This window comes from Bos mutus, chromosome 23 (genome assembly GCF_027580195.1).
Source record: "Bos mutus isolate GX-2022 chromosome 23, NWIPB_WYAK_1.1, whole genome shotgun sequence".
In the NCBI taxonomy this organism is placed as follows: Eukaryota; Metazoa; Chordata; class Mammalia; order Artiodactyla; family Bovidae; genus Bos; species Bos mutus.
The window spans coordinates 42,422,109-42,441,267 of NC_091639.1; the positions used below are offsets into that span (position 1 = coordinate 42,422,109).

Consider the following 19,159-nt stretch of genomic DNA (forward strand, 5'->3'; position numbering starts at 1 on the left):
CGGTGGGAGGGGGAAGGAAGACGGAGGGAACCATGCGAGGTTCTGAGATCAGCGGAGAGGGTCGCCTCGAGAGACCGTTTCTGAGGTGGGGGCCGGACGGTGTGGGGAGCGAAGGCGGGGGCAGGAATGTCGAGGGAGAGGTACTGGGGAGTCCCGGGCGCTGAGTCTGAGGGGCAGGCTGTGGGATCTTCCTTCCTATCCCTGAAGGGGAGTGGGGCGGCCAGGGGCTGAACTGGGGGAGGGGGACTTGGCGGGAAGCTCATTTAGGGGAAGGACTGGATTCAGGGCTGAAATCTGAGAGGAATCGGGAGAGCCCAGCGTGGAGCTCACGATCGGTTACAGGTCACTAAAAGAGAATGGGGAAAATTAGGGTGGGGTGAGAAGGAGGGGACTTGAGGTGAAATATCTTCAACCTAGCGCTTCGGTTTGAGGAGACCCACCAGAGGGTGGAATATAGAGATAATTTAAGTAGAAAAGGGAATGGATTTTTGGGAGGGAACCTCCTTCTCAGAGGGTCTCCGAGTTGGGGTTATCTTTCAGAATGGGGTGAGGGTTTAGATTTGATATGTGTGAGAGAGAGCGAACAGGGAAGACGGTGGTGCCAGCGGGGTTGTGGTGTCTGTTCGAGAGGATGTCAAGGGAACCTGGAGTGCAGCGTGAGAGGTCGTCCAGGGGTTGAGAGGAAGACTCAACTTGCCAACTCTGAGAAATAGTGGGAAAACGATACTGAAAGACCGGATATAGGCGTGGGGGGTAGAGCTGGGGGTGGGACTTCAGGTTTTCAGAAGGTTTGGAACTCCCACAGTAAAGGGCCAGAAAAACATATGGTACTACTGCTTGCTGAAGCTAGGCAATAAGGACACTGTTGGGCATGGCTGGGTGCTTTTGAAACCCAAGAAGACTGGAAAACGTGTGAGCTGAAGGGATGGGGCGATGCTGGAGGGGCTCTGTCTGAGGCCCCATCCCCTTCCAGCAGGAATTACGAAATCCCCAACACTTCCTCCCTCCGGGGGATTTGATCCTCTATGGCCACCGCTAACAGCATCATCGTGCTGGATGATGATGAAGAAGATGAAGCAGCTGCTCAGCCAGGCCCTCCCACCCACCCCCTAATCCGGCCTCACCCAAGGCAGAAGCCCCTGGCTCCTCTCAGCCCCATGGGGCTGGAGGAAGCAGTAGTTCTGGCGGCAAGAAATGCTACAAGTTGGAGAATGAGAAGCTGTTTGAAGAGGTGAGCTTTAGGGGAGAAGACTGTCGTGCCCCAGGGAGGGGGATGGCTGATTGGCTCTCCTGTCCTTTCTCCCCCACTAACCCCACCTCACCTTTCTCTCAACCCTATCCTTTATCTTTTTCCCCTCCCTTTTCCCCCGTGAACCTTCCAGTTCCTTGCACTGTGTAAGACGCAGACGGCGGATCACCCTGAGGTGGTCCCGTTCCTCTATAACCGGCAGCAGCGGGCCCACCCTCTGTTTTTGGCCTCGGCGGAGTTCTGCAACATCCTCTCTCGGGTCCTCTCTCGGGCCCAGAACCGGCCAGCTAAGCTCTATGTCTACATTAATGAGCTCTGCACGGTTCTCAAGGCCCACTCAGCCAAGAAGAAGCTGAACCTGGCCCCTGCTGCCACCACCTCTAGTGAGCCCTCTGGGAATAACCCTCCCACAGACCCCTCCTCGGACCCAAATGCTGAGACCACTGCCTCTGAGGCCCCAAGGACCCATGGTTCCCGGCGGCAGATCCAGCGCTTGGAGCAGCTGCTGGCACTGTATGTGGCAGAGATCCGGCGGCTTCAAGAAAAGGAGTTGGATCTCTCAGAAATGGATGACCCAGACTCCACTTACCTGCAGGAAGCAAGGTTGAAGCGTAAGCTGATCCGTCTCTTTGGACGGCTGTGTGAGCTGAAAGACTGCTCTTCACTGACAGGCCGGGTCATAGAGCAGCGCATCCCCTACCGTGGTACCCGCTACCCAGAGGTCAATAGGCGCATTGAGCGGCTCATCAACAAGCCAGGGCCTGATACCTTCCCTGACTATGGAGATGTACTGCGCGCCGTAGAGAAGGCAGCTGCTCGGCACAGCCTTGGCCTCCCCCGACAGCAGCTCCAGCTCATGGCTCAGGATGCCTTCCGAGATGTGGGCATCAGGTTACAGGAGCGTCGCCACCTGGATCTCATCTACAACTTTGGCTGTCACCTCACAGATGACTATAGGCCAGGTAGGCATTAGTGAGATACTCCTTGGTAACCCTCATTTGTCAGGTGTGTGTGGTGGAGGGGGCATCTCTTTAGTCCCTACTTCTAGAGTTCTGGGTGACTACACTGACTTTATATCTTCCCACACAGGCATTGATCCCGCACTGTCAGATCCTGTCCTGGCCCGGCGCCTGCGGGAGAACCGAAGCTTGGCTATGAGCCGGCTGGATGAGGTCATCTCCAAGTATGCGATGATGCAAGACAGGAATGAGGAGAGTGAGAGACAGAAGAGAAGAGCCCGGCTCCCCCAGGCCACCTCTTCCCACTCTGAAGATACCCCCAAATCCTCGTTGGATTCTGGTGAGGTATGAAAGGAGAGACCTTGTCCTTCCCCTGCACTGGCCAGGAGGGAGTCTGGGGTAACTGATCGTGGCATGTGCAGAAGGAATTCAAGAAGCATTCCTTTGAGAATGGGGCAACAGATTCCTTCAGGAAACTCCTTTGTTCTCTGCAGGGCCCTAGTGGGATGGCATCCCAGGAGTGTCCTACCACTTCCAAGGCTGAGATGGATGATGAAGAAGATGAGGAAAGTGAAGAGGAGGAGGAAGAGGAAGAGGAGGAAGACGAGGAGGAAGACGAGGAGGAAGACGAGGAAGATGAGGAGGAAGAAGATGAGGCCACAGATTCCGAAGAAGAGGAGGATCTGGAACAGATGAAGGAAGGTCAGGGGGACGATGAAGAGGAGGAGGAGAAAGCAGGTATGTCAAGGAAACAGTCTTCTCTTGTGTCAATTCTCTCTACTCTGTTGGGCACGAGCCCCCTCTTTGAGATCCTTTCCTTCTTTCTCTTACTCTTTCCCCCAGTTCTTTTGCTACCAATCTGCTCTTTTTTCTTTTTTTTTTTTTCCAGAGAAGGATGGAGATAAGAGCCCCGTGTCCCCACTACCGATCTCCACTGAAAAGAACCTGGAACCTCATAAAGGGAAAAATGGGTCTTCAGAGGAGCAGCAAAACAAAAGACTCACAGAGTCACCATCTTCACTGGCAGAAGAGCCCCCGGCCCCCTCCAGTGTAGTTGCTGAAAGCAGGGAAGAGCACCTCGAGGAGCTGCCCCTGGAGGAAGAGAGCCCTATGTCTCAGCTCTTTGAGCTAGAGATTGAAGCCTTGCCCCTGGATACGACCCCTTCCCCTGAGGAGAGGGACGTTTCCTCTTCCAAGAAATCAGAGGACCTCCTCACCACTGTGTTGGAGAATGGGGCCGCCATGGTCACCTCCACTTCCTTCAATGGAGGCGTCTCTCCTCACACTTGGGGGGATTCCAGTCCCCCCCGCAAGAAATCTCGGAAAGAGAAGCAAACAGAAGCTGGGCCATTAGGAAAGAGGTAACAGCAACAAGGAGAAAGAGGGAAGCCATGGAGGGACTGAAGGGGCTTTCTGAGAGAAATATTGTAGAAAGGAGTCTGGGGAAAAACTGCACGCTCCCCCTCCAGCCTCAGGCTCCACACACAACCCTCCTCCCATGTATGTTTCTGTCTCTAGCCATGTGGAAATGCAAAGGGCAGTACAGAAGAACGGGCAGAAGACACATACCCTGCCCAGCCCGCCTTCCCCCTTGGCTTCTATGGCTCCAGTTGCTGATTCCTCAACAAGGGTGGACTCTCCTAGCCATGGCTTGGTGACCAGCTCCCTCTGTAGCCCACTTCCAACCCGGTTGTCCCACACTCCCCAGTCACAACCCTCCAGGCCTGGTACTTATAAGGTAAGAGGGGGTGGCTGTGTTTCCTAACTTCATTCTCTTTCATCATTCATTTGGGGTTCTCTGAATGTTATACCCATTACCTCCTCCCTCTCTCTTTTTTCCCACCCTAAGTTTTGATCTCTGATAAAGTCCTTCCCTGGCTTCACTGTGTTCCAGACCTTTCTGACTCTTTGTCTCTCATTCCCCTGTAGATGAGTGTGGCGACACAGTGTGATCCCGAGGAGATCATCGTGCTCTCAGACTCTGATTAACTGCCTCCCCCTCCTCCCTGACCCCAAAATGTTTGGGATCGTATTTGGAGGATGGTAGGAAGCACATGACTGAGGAAGGGATGGACTGAGCTAATTGCCTGTTGGTGGTTTCTTTTTAAAAACAACAACAACAACAAAGCTTAAGTTTTACATAGAAACATTAATAAACAATAAAGTTCTTTTCTTATTGTATCCCTGTCTTTTCCTTGTCCCGCCCTCACCAGCTGGTGATTGGCACCAGCTGTGCTCTGGCTCAGGGTTAGCCGTTCCCCCGGGACAGCCCTGGATCTGCCCTGTCCAGCTGCCTTCACGCCTCTGTTGGAGTTTTTCTCATCCTCAGGGCTCCTTGCCCTCTGCAAGGCACTAAAATGTGCTTCAGCCTCCTGAATGTGCTTTTCTTTCCCACTTCTAGCGGCAGCAGTAAAAAAGCCAATCAGCGGCCGACTCAAGGTTATCTAGCCAATCCAAGACCAGAGGTGGGGGGCGGAGCTTCAGGAGGACTGTCAGAATCTGGGCGACCGGGGCGGTTAGACATCGTAAACGCGCTAATGGCCACAGCTCAGGGGCGGAGCCCAAGCAGCGAAGGCCTAGACCCATCGCCAATAGGAAGAGGCAGGCTTACTAAATTAAAGGGAAATGAGAGCTTCGGCTGACCCGAGTCCGGAGTCCTTAGCGGCGTACGAGACGTGGTACCTTTAAGGTGGAATGAAGCAGCCGTTTTTTAAAGGAGAAGTGGCCGAGTCGGCCGAGTATTGCCCAGCGGCTCGGGCGGGGGTGCCTGCCTGTGCCTTTAAAGCCTGAGGGGCGGGAGGCGGAGCGGAGGCGGAGGGCGGAGGGAGTCGGCGCAAGATGGCGGCGGGAGGGGCCCAGGCTGTGGCTCTGGCCGCCGAGTGAGGGGTGGGGGGGGCCCGGGGGCGCGCGGCCCGGTAAGCGGGGACGCGCGGGGTTGGGGGGCGCCTTCCGGGTGGGAGAGGAGGTCGAAGTACCGCTTGGGGCGGAGCAGAGGGGGGCGGGGTCCTATGTGGGCGGGGGTACTCAGGGGCGGAGCCAAAAGGCCACGGGGCGGGTCTTGAGCTGGGCGATTAGGGATAACTGGGGGCAAGGGGCGTGGCTAGCCAGGGGCATGGCCTAAAGGGAAATGGTTTTCGATGCCAGAACCGAACTGTCCCCCCACCCAAGAAAAGTGTACAAAACCCCAGTAAGGTAAATTTTATTAAGTTGGGCTCTCAGGCAAATGGGAATTTCTGAGGGGAGGCACCCCAGTCCCCAGGAGTACCTTATTTCTCTAACCTCCAAAGAAAGCACTGGATTTGGAGTTAGGACTCCTGCGTTTGTGGGTGCTGCCACTTAATGGTGTGACCTTGGATAATCTCTTAATCTTTCTGAGCCTCAGTTTCCTTATCTGTCAAATGGGGTTGAGAGGAGTGCCTACCTTATAGTGTCCTTGTAGGGGGTTACCCAGATAATAAATGTGAATGTGTTTTTAAACTGTAAAGGGCTGTGTCACTATGAGATGTTATCATTCGTCTCTCTTTTTCTTTCCAGAGACCCCCCCGGCCGCCCTCCTCCTTCCCTTGTTCCTGTGGCTGGGGGGGTACCCCTTCCCTCCACACCATGGAGCCATCTCCTCTGTCTCCCAGCGGGGCAGCACTCCCCCTGCCTCTATCACTGGCCCCGCCACCACTGCCCTTGCCTGCAGCGGCGGTGGTACATGTGTCCTTCCCAGAGGTGACCAGTGCCCTCCTGGAGTCTCTCAATCAGCAGCGGCTGCAGGGCCAGCTCTGTGATGTGTCCATCCGGGTGCAGGGACGGGAGTTCCGGGCTCATCGTGCTGTCCTGGCTGCTTCTTCCCCTTACTTCCACGACCAGGTCCTACTCAAGGGCATGACTTCCATCTCGCTGCCCAGCGTCATGGACCCAGGAGCCTTTGAGACTGTCTTGGCTTCAGCTTACACTGGCCGCCTCAGCATGGCTGCTGCTGACATTGTTAACTTCCTCACAGTGGGGTCTGTGCTCCAAATGTGGCACATCGTGGATAAGTGCACTGAACTCCTCCGAGAGGGCCGGGCCTCAGCCAGCGCCACCACCGTCACCACTGCTGCAGCCACGTCGGTCACTGTCCCTGGTGCTGGGGTCCCTTCAGGGGGTGGGGGCACGGTGGCCCCTGCCACTGTGAGCTCCGTGCGCTCCCATGCCTCCAGCCGGGCCAGTGAGAATCAATCCCCCAGCAGCAGCAACTACTTCAGCCCCCGGGAGTCCACTGATTTCTCATCTTCCTCCCAGGAGGCCTTTGCAGCTTCTGCAGTGGGCAGTGGGGAGCGCCGCACGGGTGGCCCTGTATTCCCTGCCCCTGTGGTTGGCAGTGGGGGTGCTACCTCTGGCAAGCTGCTGCTGGAGGCAGATGAGCTGTGTGATGACGGTGGGGATGGGAGGGGTGCGGTGGTCCCTGGGGCTGGGCTCCGCCGGCCCACCTATACACCCCCCAGCATTGTGCCACAGAAACACTGGGTATATGTGAAGCGGGGTGGAAACTGCCCAGCATCAGCACCCCTGGCTCCGCAAGACCCAGACCTGGAAGAGGAGGAGGAGGAGGAAGACTTGGTGTTGACCTGTGAGGATGACGAAGATGAAGAGCTGGGGGGTGGCTCCGGGGTTCCAGCAGGGGGAGGACCTGAGGCTACCCTTAGCATAAGTGATGTCCGGACCCTGTCTGAGCCTCCGGACAAGGGAGAGGAGCAGGTTAATTTCTGTGAGTCCTCTAATGACTTTGGTCCCTATGAAGGTGGGGGTCCTGGGGCAGGGCTTGATGATTCAGGGGGACCAACCCCTTCATCCTATGCTCCAGCCCACCCTCCAAGGCCCCTGCTCCCACTGGACATGCAGGGCAACCAGATCCTAGTCTTCCCATCCTCTTCATCCTCCTCCTCCTCCTCACAGCCACCAGGGAACCAAGCTGAACACGGGGCGGTGACCCTGGGGGGCACACCGGCAGGGGCCCTGGGCGGGCCAGGTGGTACTGGCGGGACCCCTGGAGGGACAGGCAGTGGGGATGGAAATAAGATCTTTCTGTGCCACTGCGGGAAAGCCTTCTCCCACAAGAGCATGCGAGATCGTCATGTGAACATGCACCTCAACCTGCGGCCCTTTGACTGCCCCGTGTGCAACAAAAAGTTCAAGATGAAGCATCACCTGACGGAGCACATGAAGACGCACACGGGTCTCAAGCCCTACGAGTGCAGTGTCTGCGCCAAGAAGTTCATGTGGCGAGACAGCTTCATGCGCCACCGGGGACACTGTGAGCGCAGGCACCACTTAGGCGGCGGGGGCGGGGGTGGACCGGGCCCCGGGGGCGGGCCCAGCGGACCGGCCTTGCAGCCCAAGAGAGAGTCCCCCGGCGGCGGCGGGGGCAGCGGCGATGAGGCGAGTGGGGCCACGCCCCCGTCCAGCCGATGCGTCTGGTCCCCGCTCAGTGTCCACAAGGTGGAAATGGGCTTCAGTGGGGGCGGCGGAGCAAACTGAAGGGGCGGCCCACCGGGGTAGCTTTCCGGGAAGAGAGATTAGGGGTCACGAATCTGGGGCACTGTGGACCCTACGTGATCTCCCAACACACTGTCTTCCTGTCTCTATGGACTTGTGTATATATATCCTGGAAGGGGAACCGCGTCGCATCATGGGCTACCCTATTCCACTCCTCAGCCCCTCCTCCCCAAAGTATCCCTGTAACTCAGCCCTTCCTTCCCTGCAGATGGGTGCACAGAAGCCCCAGCTCCCGAGTAGGGCGCATGTGGGGTGGGGGTGGGGGTGGGGTGAGGGGGCTTGTTGAGCATCCAGGAGTCACTGGGTCAAGGGTCAGGTGGTTGTAGTCTGTACCTGAAGTCTGTGTTTGTGTAGTTGTAGGGACCAGGCCTTAGAGCCCCACCCTTGTCCTAGAATATAGCCTGCCCCCCAAAAGGATGTGCCCTTTATTTCTACCCTAATCTCTCCTCCCCCACTTTGGGGGTCCCCAACTCAATTCTCACTGGGGAGAGCGGGGGATGGAGACGAGGGACTAAGTCGTAGGAGTACAGGTTTTTATTTTAAATCTTATTTTTTCTAAACAGTGATTAAAATATTTATTGGTCATTTCATTTGGCTTCCCGACAACCCCGATGTGTCTGCTTGGGACCGGGCACAGGTGGGGAAAGGTGGAGTAATGGTTCTCAGGGAAGTGGATTTGGGGTTGGGGGGGACAAGCGGGAGCGCCTCGGGTGTGGGAAGACTCCCGGACTCTGCAGCGCTGGGTGATCCAGGAGGCCTGGGCGGGGCTGAGGTCCCCAGACCGGAACTCCCCAACTGGAGAGGATGTTCCGGAACCCCTGCCCGGCGCAGGGGAAGGGGGAAGGCGGGGAGAGAACCTGCCTCCCACGAACTTTCCCTTAGCCTGAGAGGGGATTTCCTCCGCCCCACCTGCTGGCCTTTGGAGGAAAGTGAAAGTGAAAGGAGGAAGAGGCTGCTTCCGAGCTGAGAAATCCGAACGCCATGAAGCGCCTGTCCCTGCTCCTCGCTGTGGCTTTGGGTGAGCGACCCCCGTGACTCCCGGCACAGGGAACGGTGGGAGGTGAGCCCCGCCACGTCCGGGGATGGGGGAGGTCGGGTCACCTGAAGTTGGGGCCGTGCCTTCACTCGCGCGCCTCTCCCCAGGCTTGGCGACCGCTGTCTCGGCCAGACCCGCGGTGATTGAGTGCTGGTTCGTGGAGGATGCGGGCGGGGGCAAGTTGGCCAAGAAACCCGCTGCCCTGCTGCTGCGCCAGGGCGCGGAGAGCCCACCTCTTCGACCGGACCTCGCGCCAGAGCGCTACCTCAAAATTCACGGTGAGTCATCCCGGACTCGCTTCCAACTCTGTTGCCTCCTCCGAACACCCCCCCCCCGCCCCCCCAGCCCTTTGGGTCTCAGTGACCTCGGGCCTCAGCTTCCCCCAGCTGTAAAGTGAAACGATCCGCCCTGTCAGTCTCTCACGACCGGCTAGTCTGCACCTTTGTAAGTCCCTGGACGCTGCCCTCCCCTCTTCTTTCCTGGCGGAGACTCTACGCCTGCAGCTCTTCTCTCTGCGTTCACAGACCCCGCGGGCGCCCTTCAGGCCGCCTTCAGGCAGTATCCCCGGGACGCCCCAGCGCCACGCTGCGAGATGAGCCTCTACGTCCCGCTCCCAGCCTCGGCCAAATGGCTCAGCGGCTTGACCCCGGAGCAGAGTTGTCCGCGGGCCCTGGACGGGACTTGGCTCATGGTCAGCATGTCTAGCCCGTTCCTCAGCCTCTCCAGCCTCCTTCGACCACAGTCGGAGCCTCAGCCGGAGCCTGCTCTCATCACCATGGCAACAGGTAGCTACAGAGGGGAATGGGAGATTACTGGGTAGATTGTAAGAGTCCAGATCAGTCGTTAATTCGCTCTGCGGACTTGAGCGAGTCACTTCCCCAGTCGGGTCTCCGTTTCTTTATTTGTAAATCAAGGCAGTTCAGTTAAAGTTAAAATGTCTTTACCGCTTCATCTAGTCTCAACCTAATCTAAAATAAAATGCGGTTTGGGGCGGGGTTTTGGAGAGGCGGGGGGTTCCGGACACCTGACCTCAAGAATGGAGAAAGAAATGGCAACCCACTCCAGTATTCTTGCCTAGAGAATCCTGTGAACAGAGGAGCCTGGTGGGCTGCCGTCTATGGTGTCGCAGAGAGTCGGACACGACTGAAGCGACTTAGCAGCAGCAGCAGACCTTAAGCAACTCGCTAGGCGAGGGGCTTGGGAGGGTCTCAGAAGCAGGAACTTTTGCTCCTTTCCTCTGAGATCTTGCTAGGCGCTCCCACCTTTGCTGTTCACCCTGTTTAAAAAAAAAAAAAAAAACTGCCTTCACGCCCCACCCGTTCCCACATCCGGCGCTGCAACAATCAGCAAAGCACAGGCTCTTGCGCTTAAACGCGTTAATCTCCCCTGACAGCCTCCTCTTATGGCTCGTGATGATGCGTTGACTCTGTGGTCACTGAATGGTGGGCTTGAGTGCATGGAAGGGAAGCGGCGGGGGATCTGGTGGTTCCGGCTGCAAGGACGGACCACTTGCCGCATTGTGTAACCCGGTTCGAGGCCCAGGGGTTGGGCAGTTTTCGGGTCTTGGTCTTGGGAGTGGGTGGATAAAGCAAAAGTGGGGAAGATGCAACCTGGATTTGGGTTTCTTGGAGCTCTTCTCTGGAGGGTGATGGGAACAGAGTCCTTGGCAATTCTTAAACATTGTGTGATTTTATGGAAAGCATACAGCCTGACCTGCCAGTCAACCCCTACTGAGCCCTACACCCTGCCTTCCCCAGTACCTTCTCCCTGATATTCAAGAATCACCCATGGGACTCAGCACCCACTACACAATCCTCACCTCTGCTTCCACCTCCATTCTTTGTCCCCAGACATTGCCCAGGGCAGGGACAGAGGCAAACTGTTCCTTGTGGGGACGGCAGTTGTCTCTAGTGGACAGGAATATTTCCAAGGCTGTTGGTTTCACGAGGTAGGGTAAGAATGTCCCTTTTTCTCTGAATCTGCTTTTCTAGCTGTAAAATGTGGATGGTATTTCCCATCTGCCTTCCTGTTGTTGTGACAATCAAGGGAGACACTTTGTTAATTTATTCACTGACTTAATAAATGTTTATTATCACCAAGAATAAATTAGGGCCCTGTAGTTCTCAGTTCGGTCTACAAATAAGAATCCTTAAAAATTTCACTCCAGGTAAATTAAATCAGAATCTCTGGGGTGGCCTTGAACACTTTTAAGGGTCACAGAGGTGATTAGATGTAGAGTCTACTCTCAGAAACGTTCTCATCAGATTTGCCATGGGATAGTTTTAGAGTAGAAAGTGACTTGAGCCCTAAAAGAAGTGTGGATAGGGAGCCAAGGGCATGGCCAGGTGAGAACGTTATTGCAGCTCACCCACCACCGGGGGTGAAAACTAGTTGCTGTGCTCAGTCTTCCTTTTCAAACATTCTTGCTTGATTAGGGATTTAAGAAAATGAAAGGTTTTTTTTTTTTTTTAATGTAAAATTAAAAATAGACTCTTTCCAGGGTCACAGATCAATAGTTTTGCTAGTATGGATTTATTTATACTTTATTTCTTACCAAGTAAGTTGTTAAATACTCTAAAATGTTTGTTGACAAATATACTTTCTTAATATACTTTGTGTGTATAGTATTTCTCATCATTCTTTTAAAATTATTATAGAAAGTTTCAGTGATACACTAGGAGAGGAAAATGAACCCGCCATACACTGTATACCTAGTTGTACAGTTATTACATTTACCGAATTTTTTAATGGGAATAACATCTTATCTATTAGTTTTGGCTGTGCTGGGTCTTCGTTGCTGTGCGTGGGCTTTCTTCAGCTGCAGTGTGAGGGCTTCTCATTGTGGCCATTTCTCTTGTCGCGGAGCACAGGCTCTACAGTGCAGACTCAATAGTAGTTATGGCGCATGGCTTTAGTTACTCCAGGGCATGTGGGATTTTCCTGGACCAGGGATTGAACCTGTGCTCCCTGCATTGTAAAGAGGATTCTTAACCACTGGATCCCCAGAGAAGCCCTACCAAATTGTTATACCTATCTTCCTCCAATCTTCTATTCTTTTTTGGAAGTGTTTTTAAGTATGTCTCATCATATTATTTTACTCATAAGTACTTCAGTAAACATCTCTATTACCTAAGGACTTTAACATCCCCCCTACACACAATAGCATTATACCTAACAAAACAAATAATAATTCCTTAATATGATTTAATTTCTGGCCCATACTAAATTTTTCCCAATTGTCTCAGTGATGCTATTTTACATTTGATTTGTTTGAATCAGGATCAAAAAGATGTCTATATTTTCTCTTTGGTTGTTGAATCTGCTTGGGCTACCATCACAAAATATCGTAGACTGGGGGGCTTAAACAATAGGAATTTATTTTCTCACAGTTCTGGAGGCTAGAAGTTCAAGATCAGTGTGCTAACATGGCTGATGTCTGCTGAGAACTCTCCCCTTGTGCTCACAGACAGCTGCCTTCTGGCTGTGTCCTCTCAGGGAGGGAAGAGGGAGAGAGCTTTGCCATTTCTTCCTCTTCTTATAAGGGCACCAGCTCCATCAGATTAGGGCTTACCTATGACCTCATTGACTTGTATCACCTCGTCCAACTCCCTGTCTCCAGTCACATTGCAGGTTAGGGCTTCAACGTATGAATTGGGGGTTGGGGAAGGCAGAGCCGCAAACATCCAGTCCATAGCAGTTTTATCTCTTGAGTCTGTCTTATTGTAATTGCCCTATCCCTTTAAATGCTATTGGCTTGTCATTTGTTCTGTAGATGTTCCCTTATTCTATATTTGACCAGTTGTTTGCTCATCCTGTCATTTTCTGTGTTCCTTTTCCCTCCATGTTTCCTATACATTGATAGAGCTAGAGGTTTGATTAGATTTGGGTTTAATTTTTTTCAGTAATACCCTATAATAGTTGTTATCATTCACTTTTAACAGAAAAGCATAGACCTATATAATACAAACTGTGAAACAGTAGAAATTTCCTTACCAACAGGTTCTGGCCCTGTTATGTTTACATGTGTATTTTTACAGAGTCCAGGTTGTGGAATGTAGGTCTAAAATTGCTTCAATTACCCATATTAAAGAGCACTCTTAGGTTAAGATTTGCTTATTAATTCTACAGATTGATTCATACAATTCAAAAGTGTGTTTCTGGATTTAAATAAACTAAATGAAATTGCTTACTTTTTTTACTCTCTTGAACAAAAATAGTCCTGTGAGGTTCAGAGAAGTTTAACTTTGTGGGCCTTAGAAGCTAGGATTAAAAGTTACATAAAAGTAGGGAATTCCCTGGTGGTCTAGTGGTTAGAACTCTGCTACGCTTTCACTGCCAAGGGCTCTGGTTCCATCTCTGGTTGTAGAACTAAGATTCTGCAAGCCAAATGGCACAGCCAAAAAACAAAAATAATCACAAGAGGAAAAAAAAATTACTTCCACTTGGAAGACCCAGACATTTCTGGCAGTTGAACAAAGCTAAGAAAAGCCCAATGACAACAGATTTTCTACTGGTCATAGAAAGGGCTTCTCCGTGGCTGGTTCTTCGGGTGCAAGAGAAGTCCGGAAAGGCTAGATTACCCAGTTCCTTGAAAGCTGGGGTTTATAAGTGATAGTGAATCATCAGAAGTTTTGTGTGTATGTGTAGGTATGTGGGTGCCATTTTTCCAAAAGCCTGTTATTTTACATGATTCCTACAAAAGGTAGGCAAGGATCAGTCATTGGACTAATGGGAAAATAGAGATAAAGTCATTTTTCCAAGATACCCTGCAAATCCTTCACCATGATGATGACAGTAATGAAAGTAGTAACAGCTAAGCATTTTCTATACACCAGCTCCTGTTCTAAGCACTTTATAGGCATAATCTTATTTATTCCTCTGAACAACCGTAAGAACTAAGTACTGATGTTATACCCATGTCACAGATGAAGAAATATGAGACAGAGCAGTTAGGTAACTTGTCCAGGGACACACAACTTGTAAGAAGCAAGGCTAGGGATTGAACCTGGGCCCTCTAGCGCCAGCCTCTGCTTTTAGTTGCTAGGTTCCTAGGTAACTGGGATTTTTAAACAGGCAAGTGCCTGGGTCAGACTTGCAGCCATGTTATTTGGTTATAGTGTGAGGATGAAATGAAGGAGAGCGAGATCTGAGAGGAGGCTGCTGTAACTGCCCAAATGTAGCAGTAGCAGCACTTGCTGCTGCTGCTAAGTCGCTTCAGTCGTGTCTGACTCTGTGTGACCCCACAGACGGCAGCCCACCAGGCTCCCCCGTCCCTGGGATTCTCTAGGCAAAAACACTGGAGTGGGTTGCCATTGCCTTCTCTGGATGAGCACTTGAGTCGGAAACAAATGTAACATCTATCTGGGAGACAGAATTAGGGCCTGGTGGGGATGGCACATAGCGTGTTATGTTTGGCAATCTGTCTTTCTTATCAGACTGCACAGTTGGAGGGCAGGGGGCTGCCTGTCCTGTTCACCACTCTCATCAACTTTGAACATCCTAGGTGCTCAATCAATATTAGTCAAATGAATGAATTAGAAGGAATCTTAGGGATTGCAAATGTTTTCCTTTAGTGCCTAGGGGCTGGTGGTGATCATTTAAGGCAGGGAAGACCGGCACTGGAGCTGGGCCAGGGGATGTTCTAGAGATGCTGTTCAGCTGGGACATGTTATGTTTGTCTGGCAGATGACTGGCTGTAATCACAGCAAACACTTTTGTAGATGTACTGTGTTCCAGGCACTATTCTAAGCAGCTTTAATATATAGGTGTCTTTGTTGTCCAGATCAGTAGCAGATATGAATTGACTGAACCTTCACTGCTCCAACTCCTTGGGATGAGTGCTAGCATCATCATCATCCTTATTTAGGAGAACGGGACACTGAAGAGTAAACTAACGGCCCAAGGCTATATAACAGCTGCTGAGTTGGGACTGATCAGGGCAATCAGGCTCCAGGCATTTAACCAGCCTATACTTGCCTAAGCAGAGCCCAGAGGTCTGTGTTCAGCTTTAGTCTAGAGCCAGAACCTTCCAGGGTCAGTAAATACTCTGTGTAGCACCAGGGGATTGACAGTCATGAGTCATCACTGTCTTCACCAGCAAACCAAGAAAGGCCTGGCTCTTCAAGTGTGGGTGTGGAGACTGGTGGGCTGGTTCAGGCTGTGTCAAAAGGACCCTCAGATCCCTCTGTCCCCAGGGCTGGTGCAGAATGGGCTGTGTGTTCCGAGCAGCCTTTAAAGGCCGCCCTTATTCACCTCAAGACCCCTCTGCTCACTCTGAGTTACAGTGGGTCCCACAGTCCCAGGACAAAGGGGGTTTGCAGGGAGGGCTGGGAGATGGTGAGTGTCCAAGGAAGTGTCCTTGGAGGGGTGGGTAAGAGTTAACTCCTCCCCATAACCCAATTCTCTATTTTTTCTCTTTCTCTTCCCCTCCCGACCCTTCTCTCCCCACCGTCCCCAGCTGTCCTAACTGTCTTCACTCACACCCCTACCCCTCGCATCCCAATGGGACAAGATGCCTTGCTGGACTTGAGCTTTGCCTACGTGCCCCTCACCCCCAAGGCTCCTTCTCTGACCCCAGGTCCCCCTCCCTTTGGGCTGGAGTGGCGACGCCAGCACCTGGGTAAGGGGCACCTGCTGCTAGCTGTGACTCCTGGACTGAATGGGCAGGTGCCAGCTGCCCGAGAGGGGGCAGTGGCATTTGCTGCTTGGGATGACGATGAGCCCTGGGGGCCATGGACCGGAAATGGGACCTTCTGGCTGCCTGCAGTTCGGCCCTCCCAGGAGGGTACCTATCTGGCTACTGTTCACCTGCCATACCTGCAAGGGCAGATCACCCTGGAGCTTGCTGTACTGAGTGAGTGAGGATATGGCGATTCTTATGGGTAGACGATGGTCACTAGGATTGTAGGGACTCCATGATGGGAGGATAGTGGAGAAAAGGGTGCTGGGTGAATACGGGGAGATATACTGGGGTCCCTGGGAGTCAGAGGGGCAATGGGTAAAGGATTCCTAGGGATCTAAAGGGCTTTGGGATGGAGGTTCCCAAATCTGAAGAAGGGGTCCTTGAGGCTGGGGACACGGCATGAAGATTCCTGCGAAACACCAATGGGGAGATGGTGGGCTCCCCAACCTGGGAGGAAACCCCTAAACCCTCTCAGTATGGGGAGCCAGAGGGCACACAGAGGGCCTCTGAGGCAGGGCTGTGTAGATCAATTCCCCATGCTCCTTTCTTCCTCTCTCCCCAGAACCCCCCAAGGTGGCCCTGACACCAGCGCCTCTTGTATGGGCTGCTCCTGGGGAGGCACCCCCAGAGCTGCTCTGCCTCGTGTCCCACTTCTACCCCTCCCATGGGCTGGAGGTGGAATGGGAGCTTCGGGGTGGCCCAGAGGGTCGCCTTCAGAAGGCTGAGGGCCAGAGGTGGCTCTCGGCCCTGAGACATCACTCAGATGGCTCTTTGAGCCTCTCCGCACACCTGCAGCTGCCCCCGGTCACCAGTGAGCAGCATGGGGCCCGCTATGCCTGCCGAGTCCACCACCCCAGCCTGTCCGCCCTGGGGCGCAGCGCTGAGGTCACCCTGCAGGTGGCTGGTAAGAGTCTGGAGGACGGAGAAATGGGGTGGCGCTGGGGGGTGTGCCTGGGAATTTCAGACTCACTCTCTTGCCCCTTCTGCCTGCCAGGTCTCTCTGGGCCCTCTCTGGAGGACGGCATTGGTCTCTTCCTGTCTGCCTTTCTCCTCCTTGGGCTCCTCAAGGCACTGGGCTGGGCCGGTGAGTGTGAGCCCCACCCAAACTGGGACCCTTGAGAGGCAAGACATTATCTGCCTCCTCCCAAAGAAGTCTGACACTCATCCCTTTGCCCTACTGCTCCCCCATCCCATCTCTTCTCAATCTCTCTCCACAGCTGCCTACCTGACCACACAGAATTCAATGGAAAAGGTAACAACACTCCACTTTCCTTTATTTTTCCCTTCTCATTTTATCCCCTTTCCCCAACTCCTCACCCAAGAGGGCGGCTGCTGGCCTGGTGGGCAGAATCCAGCCTTGGAATTCACACAGACCTGCATTAAATCCCGCCACCTCAAACAGGCTGCACCTGTTTCCTTGGGTGTAAGGGGGGGAAAATGACTTAGGCAGTGATATCCTATAGAAATATAACACAAGGCACATATGTAAATTTAAATGCATAGTCTAGGGACTGCATTAAAAAGGTAAAATATATCTAATATATCCAAAATGTTGGCATGGCAACATGTCATCAGTATAAGAAATTATAGTGTTTTCTCCATCCTGAGTCTTCAAAAACAGTGGTTTATTTTAAACCTCAGTATGGACTAGCCACATTTCAAATGCTCAACAGACACGAGTGAATGGTGGCTACTGTACCGGTCAGCAGAGCCTCAGAGGGCTGCTGGAAGGATTTAAGGAGATATGGCATCTCCTTTGAAAGATGCAGGAGCAGAAGCACTTGGTGCTGCATCTGCCAGGCTTAAAATACACAGAAAGCGTTAGCCTCTTTCTGCTGCCACCTCTGTGCCCATGACGTTCACTGTCTCTGGACTGACCATGAGCATTTAACCCTGCTTTCTAATACCCTGAATCCCTCACCTTTTTATTTCTCTTCCAGAAAACAGAGTGAAACCAACTCAGCACCATCCTGGGGAAGCCACCATCCTCTCCGGTCTAAGCTACTGTAATAACTCCCCAAATTGTATGCCCTCTGTTCCTGCTCCCTCCAGTCTCTCTCCACTGAGCCACTGGAATGCTTCCTGAAAAGACACAAGGCATTCACCTCCTTAGGACTCTAGAGCAGCGGTTCTCAAAATTTTTGGTCTCAGGATCTCTTAAAAATTATTAAGGACTCTATAAAGCTTTCACTTATGTAGATTATAAGCCACAGATATTTACTGTACTGTTCTCAAAACTGAGAACAATTTAATACACAGGAAGACACAAGCACACGTTCCATTAGCTGTGGGGACGATGTCAGTACATGTCATGTAGCTTCAGGAAAACGCCAGTGTAGGTTCTTTAGTGACCGAGAGTGAAAAGGCAAGTAACAGTTTAGGATTGCTATGAAAATAGTCTAAACCTCACGTAGCCCTTGAAATAGTCTCAGGGACATCTGGGACAGGAACCGGTGCTCTAGAAGCCAAATCCATTCTTTCCGGCCCTGACTCAGTGCATCCCTGCCCTCCAGCCACTGCTCCGCTCAGCGCTCTCCCGCCCTCCTCCCGATGCTCATTACACCTAAAGCTGATCCTTTTCTCCATGGCCTCCCACTCCCTCTGGGTCCCAGAGCGTTGTTGTCTCTGCCTGGGCTACGGACCAGGTCAGCCTCGCCCCCTCAGACCGCCGCGTGTCCCTCTGGTGCGGTTCACCACGGTTGTATTTAAGTGATTGTGCGAGTCGTTGTTAAAAGCCTGCCTCCCTGCCCGGACTGTTGGCTCCTCGAAGGCTGGGACGACCCTGTCCTTTCCCTGCGGTGTCTCCCGCGCCTGCACAGGGCCCGCTGGAGGGCGCTCAATTTAAGAAGTTGGCCTTTTTTTCGTCCGAAAGATTAAAAAAATGTGTTGAATCAAATAAACTACTGGAAGAAGGAAGCAGCGGCTCGGCTGAGGGGGGTCCCCTTCGAGGGCCAGGTCGGTCGGCCCGACGGACGCAGGGTGCGGGTCTAATCGTGTGGCAATAAACTCGTTGCAGTGTTTTTCAAAAGGAACCTCTCAGTTCTACCTCAGGGACCCTCTTTCCAGGCGCTGTGACACTTCCACTCCCCCATGGTTCCTTCCCACGGCCTGCCTCTAACGCCTTGGCGGCACCCGACGCCCCTTTGGAAGGGACTGAAGCCGGGCGCCACCCACGGCCGACAGCGTGCCCTCATGCCGCGGGCACTCGCGGGGGACCAGGGCAGCGGAGGGGCCGGCCTCGGCGCCGGAAACAACCCCCGGCGCCCTCTCTGGGACCGGAAGTGGCGGCTTCCTGCCCCGCCCACTCCCGAGCAAGAGAGGAGCCCCGGGCTCCCCCGAAAACCCGGAGCGGATTTTGGCCCGCTACACGCGTGGGTTGGGGCGGAGTGGAGCCCCGGTGGCCCGGAGAAACTGGGCCCGTTCCCCCTGAGACGCTCCCCGCGGGACTTTTAGCCTCGCGGTGTGCGAGGAGCGGGATGTTAGATTCGGCTCTCGCCCTTCCCCGGGGGCTGGAAACGGGAATCCCTGTCCCCACTCAGCGCAGAGCAACGTGGGCTCCAGGCTCCCCGAGCACAGTCGGGCTGGAGACCCGGGCTCCTGGGTCCCAGCCCCCAAGCGTCCGGCGCTCCTCTAAGTCCGCGGCCGTGGCTCCTGTCCTCACTTCCTTCCCTTTTGGCTCCTGCTCTCGGGGCGGGAGGACGTCGGGG

At 53.5% G+C, this 19,159-nt stretch overlaps 3 protein-coding genes across 5 annotated transcripts; all 3 read left to right on the forward strand.

Annotated features, from left to right (window-relative positions):
• The first annotated feature begins 277 nt into the window (after window positions 1-277).
• On the forward strand, window positions 278-4,389 carry DAXX (death domain associated protein). Its single transcript, XM_014476891.2, is given in 8 exon segments — window positions 278-1,095; window positions 1,098-1,231; window positions 1,383-2,211; window positions 2,339-2,553; window positions 2,703-2,946; window positions 3,098-3,569; window positions 3,727-3,946; window positions 4,138-4,389. Coding segments are annotated over 8 exon segments (2,244 nt in total). The 5' UTR covers window positions 278-1,025; the 3' UTR covers window positions 4,198-4,389.
• A 642-nt stretch (window positions 4,390-5,031) lies between these two features.
• On the forward strand, window positions 5,032-8,324 carry ZBTB22 (zinc finger and BTB domain containing 22). 3 transcript variants are annotated; one of them, XM_070360850.1, is made up of 3 exons: window positions 5,032-5,123; window positions 5,743-7,677; window positions 8,298-8,324. In XM_070360850.1, exons 2-3 carry the CDS (start codon window positions 5,812-5,814, stop codon window positions 8,298-8,300), a joined length of 1,869 nt encoding a protein of 622 aa, XP_070216951.1. In that variant the 5' UTR covers window positions 5,032-5,123; window positions 5,743-5,811; the 3' UTR covers window positions 8,301-8,324. The 3 variants fall into 3 exon arrangements, with proteins under 3 accessions (XP_070216951.1, XP_070216949.1, XP_070216950.1); XM_070360848.1 differs by having other exon boundaries at window positions 5,743-8,324; XM_070360849.1 differs by lacking the exon at window positions 5,032-5,123 and adding an exon at window positions 5,361-5,400 and having other exon boundaries at window positions 5,743-8,324.
• Window positions 8,325-8,515: 191 nt separating this feature from the next.
• Window positions 8,516-18,368, forward strand: TAPBP (TAP binding protein). The gene is made up of 8 exons (XM_005891398.3): window positions 8,516-8,752; window positions 8,878-9,048; window positions 9,295-9,555; window positions 15,228-15,623; window positions 16,015-16,356; window positions 16,447-16,536; window positions 16,670-16,704; window positions 17,393-18,368. Exons 1-8 carry the CDS (start codon window positions 8,716-8,718, stop codon window positions 17,402-17,404), a joined length of 1,344 nt encoding a protein of 447 aa, XP_005891460.1. The 5' UTR covers window positions 8,516-8,715; the 3' UTR covers window positions 17,405-18,368.
• The last annotated feature ends 791 nt before the right edge of the window (window positions 18,369-19,159 follow it).

Bases quoted from the DNA above. Each gene is read 5' to 3' on its own strand.
- ZBTB22 (XM_070360848.1), top strand. From the start codon at position 5,812: ATGGAGCCATCTCCTCTGTCTCCCAGCGGGGCAGCACTCCCCCTGCCT.
- TAPBP (XM_005891398.3), top strand. From the start codon at position 8,716: ATGAAGCGCCTGTCCCTGCTCCTCGCTGTGGCTTTGG. The intron at 8,753-8,877 runs GTGAGCGACCCC...GCCTCTCCCCAG, and splicing joins GCTCCTCGCTGTGGCTTTGG to GCTTGGCGACCGCTGTCTCG. The intron at 9,049-9,294 runs GTGAGTCATCCC...CTGCGTTCACAG, and splicing joins GCGCTACCTCAAAATTCACG to ACCCCGCGGGCGCCCTTCAG.